Source organism: Lycium ferocissimum, chromosome 1, assembly GCF_029784015.1.
Source record: "Lycium ferocissimum isolate CSIRO_LF1 chromosome 1, AGI_CSIRO_Lferr_CH_V1, whole genome shotgun sequence".
In the NCBI taxonomy this organism is placed as follows: Eukaryota; Viridiplantae; Streptophyta; class Magnoliopsida; order Solanales; family Solanaceae; genus Lycium; species Lycium ferocissimum.
The window spans coordinates 15,893,646-15,896,765 of record NC_081342.1 but is presented as its reverse complement, the minus strand read 5'-3'; the positions used below and the strand labels follow the sequence as shown (position 1 = coordinate 15,896,765).

General features: G+C 31.0%; 1 protein-coding gene across 1 annotated transcript; it reads left to right on the top strand.

The window, feature by feature from the left end:
• Positions 1-763: 763 nt before the first annotated feature.
• Positions 764-2,751, top strand: LOC132069180 (uncharacterized protein At4g13230-like). The gene is made up of 3 exons (XM_059462619.1): positions 764-944; positions 1,443-1,589; positions 2,340-2,751. Exons 1-3 carry the CDS (start codon positions 828-830, stop codon positions 2,544-2,546), a joined length of 471 nt encoding a protein of 156 aa, XP_059318602.1. The 5' UTR covers positions 764-827; the 3' UTR covers positions 2,547-2,751.
• Positions 2,752-3,120: the final 369 nt, after the last annotated feature.

Genomic DNA, 3,120 nt, shown 5'->3' with positions numbered 1-3,120 from the left:
GCATTTTCGAGGACTTCTTTTTGTTGTTATAATAAGTAAAGAATTATATATACTAAGGGTTGAGGGTATATATTATGTTTTCTGTCAAAGTAATTGTTTATTTTAATCTTTTTATAAATTATGTCACTAGGCATATGTTTTATAATAGTAGTCATCAACTCAATAACTAAATTGTGCAGAAAAAGGATGACAGGCATCACTTTGTACCTAATGTTCTTAAATAAAGTAATTACTGAATACTCCCTCTGTTTCAATTTATGTGAACCCATTTAATTACAGAGCACAAAGTTTAAGAAAGAAGGGAAGACTTTTGAAACTTGTGGCTTAAAACAAGTGAAAGATACTTGCGTGGCTATAAATCATTTCAAAAAGTGAATTTGTTTTCAAATTTAGAAAGGGGTAATTATTTTTGGCGTTGACTAAAAAGAAAATATGTTCACATAAATTGTACGGAGGGAGTAATATTTAATTAAATGGTTTAAACTTTTATGGGATTCCCGCATGAAATTTCACTTCTAAATTAATGATTAATTTGTAATTACATTCATTATATATCTTCTTATTTATTTTTGCAGACAAATTAAAAGGAATTAATTAGTGGTAGGGAAGAAGAGAGCGATCCGTACATTTCTATCGTAAGCTTTTGGTGAGCGGCAACTTAAGACACGAAAAACAGGCAAGAAATTATAACCTCAAATACTGGCTCAGCTCAAGGGACTCTAATCTCTCTCTTCCTATTTATATATAACCCTTCCAACGAGTAGAACAAATCAAGAAGAACAATCAAATCAATTTCAAGAATAAATAAATAAATAAATTATAGAGAAATGGCAAGCATGACTCTAATACCTACTCTAACAAAGCTCCAAAATGCAAGAGCTATCATAGGACATAACCCTTTGAGGACTAGGGTATTTGTTGGTGCAACACCCAAACCTTTCCAGGTGATCATGCTTAATAGTAATGTTTTTTTTACAATATCTGATTTAACCTACAATATAATACTATTTTTGTTTTATTTTTTAAGTAATTACTAGTCTCACCTATTATGAGTGGTTACTTGCGATTACATTAACTCCCCGTGTCCCAATTTATGTGACACTTTACATTTCTCGAGAGTCAGTTTGACTAATCTTTAATTTGAAGCTAAATTAGATAGATCAACTCAATATTTTAAAATTAAAATTTAGATATTAAAAACTATACTATAAGTTTCAATTCTTGTCATGTCAATATGATGAAAAAATACATTTTAAATGGTCAAAATTTATATAATTTAACTCCTGAAAAAACGAAAAGTGTCACATAAATTGATACGGGGAGTAAATGATCTAATAGTATACATTAAAAGGCATTTACTGGCAATGCATGTTCAACTTTATTTTTAAGAAAAAAATATATTTTAGAAGTATTATGTAATTAGATAAATGTGTGGGTAACAGGTAAGTAAACGACATCTAGGGATGGCATTTAAAGATGAGGCTCGTAACGCAGCTGAAAAAGGTGTTGATGCAGCGAAACAAGGCGCTGAAACAGCCAAAAAAGCCGGCCAAGAAGCCAAAAACGAGACTGCCTCTGCTGCTGATGAGGTAATTAGTAAGACTCTAGTAATATTTATACTAGGGCTGTTAAATGGGAGGACTGGATTGAATTTGAGCAGGTCAAAATGCGCTGAGTTAATTGATCCAATTGTTTCTTGGGATGAAATAAACTAAAAACCGGGTCATAACCTAATCCATCCAACTCAACTAAGTTTTAAATTCTTTATTTGTTTTCTAATAATTTGTTTACGTACCTAGTAGAACTTTTTTCTTTTATTATGGCTATATATGACATAAAAAAGTGTCTTCTTAATATTGAGACAAAGTTTATTATGGGTTAATTTAGGCTGTGTATCAGTCCTATTTTTAGTTGAATTGGATTGGGCAGGTCAAAATGAGTTGAGTTGTTTAAAGGGTTTTTTTTTTGCCCGTTGGTCAAATTAATCACGAGCGCTAAAATATATAAACCAATTATGTATATTATATGTATATTCCTATATACAATATGTATAGTATGTGGATATTTAAGTATACTATATGTGTATATTTATACTTAAATATGCAACACTAATATGTTTGCTGGTTATTTTTTAAATTAGAACTCCGAATAGGATTTGGACTGTAATTATATCTTGATTGATGTCATGATTTTATTGGCCGATTTTTCTATTCCTAGTTTATATAATTTGTTTGTTTTTCATTTCTGATAAACATAAACGGGTACTAATTAATGAGTATTCGTTTAAACTTATGTGGCTAACTAATTAAATATGCATATATCTATGGTGTATATGACAGGCGATGCGGAAAACAAAGGTAATGGGAGATAAGGTGGCGGATGCAGCACAAGACATGGCTGGAAAAGCAAAAGAAACAGCCCAAGAAGCATGGGGTTCAGTTAAGGACACTACCCAAAAGATGAAAGACACTGTAATTGGCAAGGCTGAAGAATCCAAAGAGGCTATCAAAAATAATGTCAACCACAACATGAACAACAAGAATTAAAAAATTTATATTTTGATATAGAGACATTATCTCTCATTCATGTTGACTAGCTATTTTCTTTTTGATGTTTAAAGGCTTAGTTTTCTTTTGTTGAAACCGCAGACACAAGTTTGCTGAGTTTCTATAGTTGGATATATAAATATGTCAACCTTATGTTATTATTACGTTGTCTATAGTCTACATGTAGATTGATTAGAATTTTGCTTCTCAAAGGCTTGTATGACTTCACGTAGGTCACGACCTGTGTGTTCATACTAATTTAGTTAGTTATTTATATAAATAAATTATGCACTTTTATAACTCGATAAGGTACAGAAACACTGCCACATCTCAAAGGCTGCACCTATCAAAAGGAAATAATTTTGGGTCATTCATGTGGGTCAACCCTAAATAATATTCCCTCCGTCTCATAATAAGTGTCACCTTAGCCAAATTTTTTTGTCCCATAATAAGTGTCACCTTAGGAAACTAAGACATAAATTGACTAGTTTTTTTCAATTTTACCCTTAGACAATAAAGTAACATCTAAATGATGATTGGAAAAGCCACATAGTAACTTGGTATTGTTGTATTC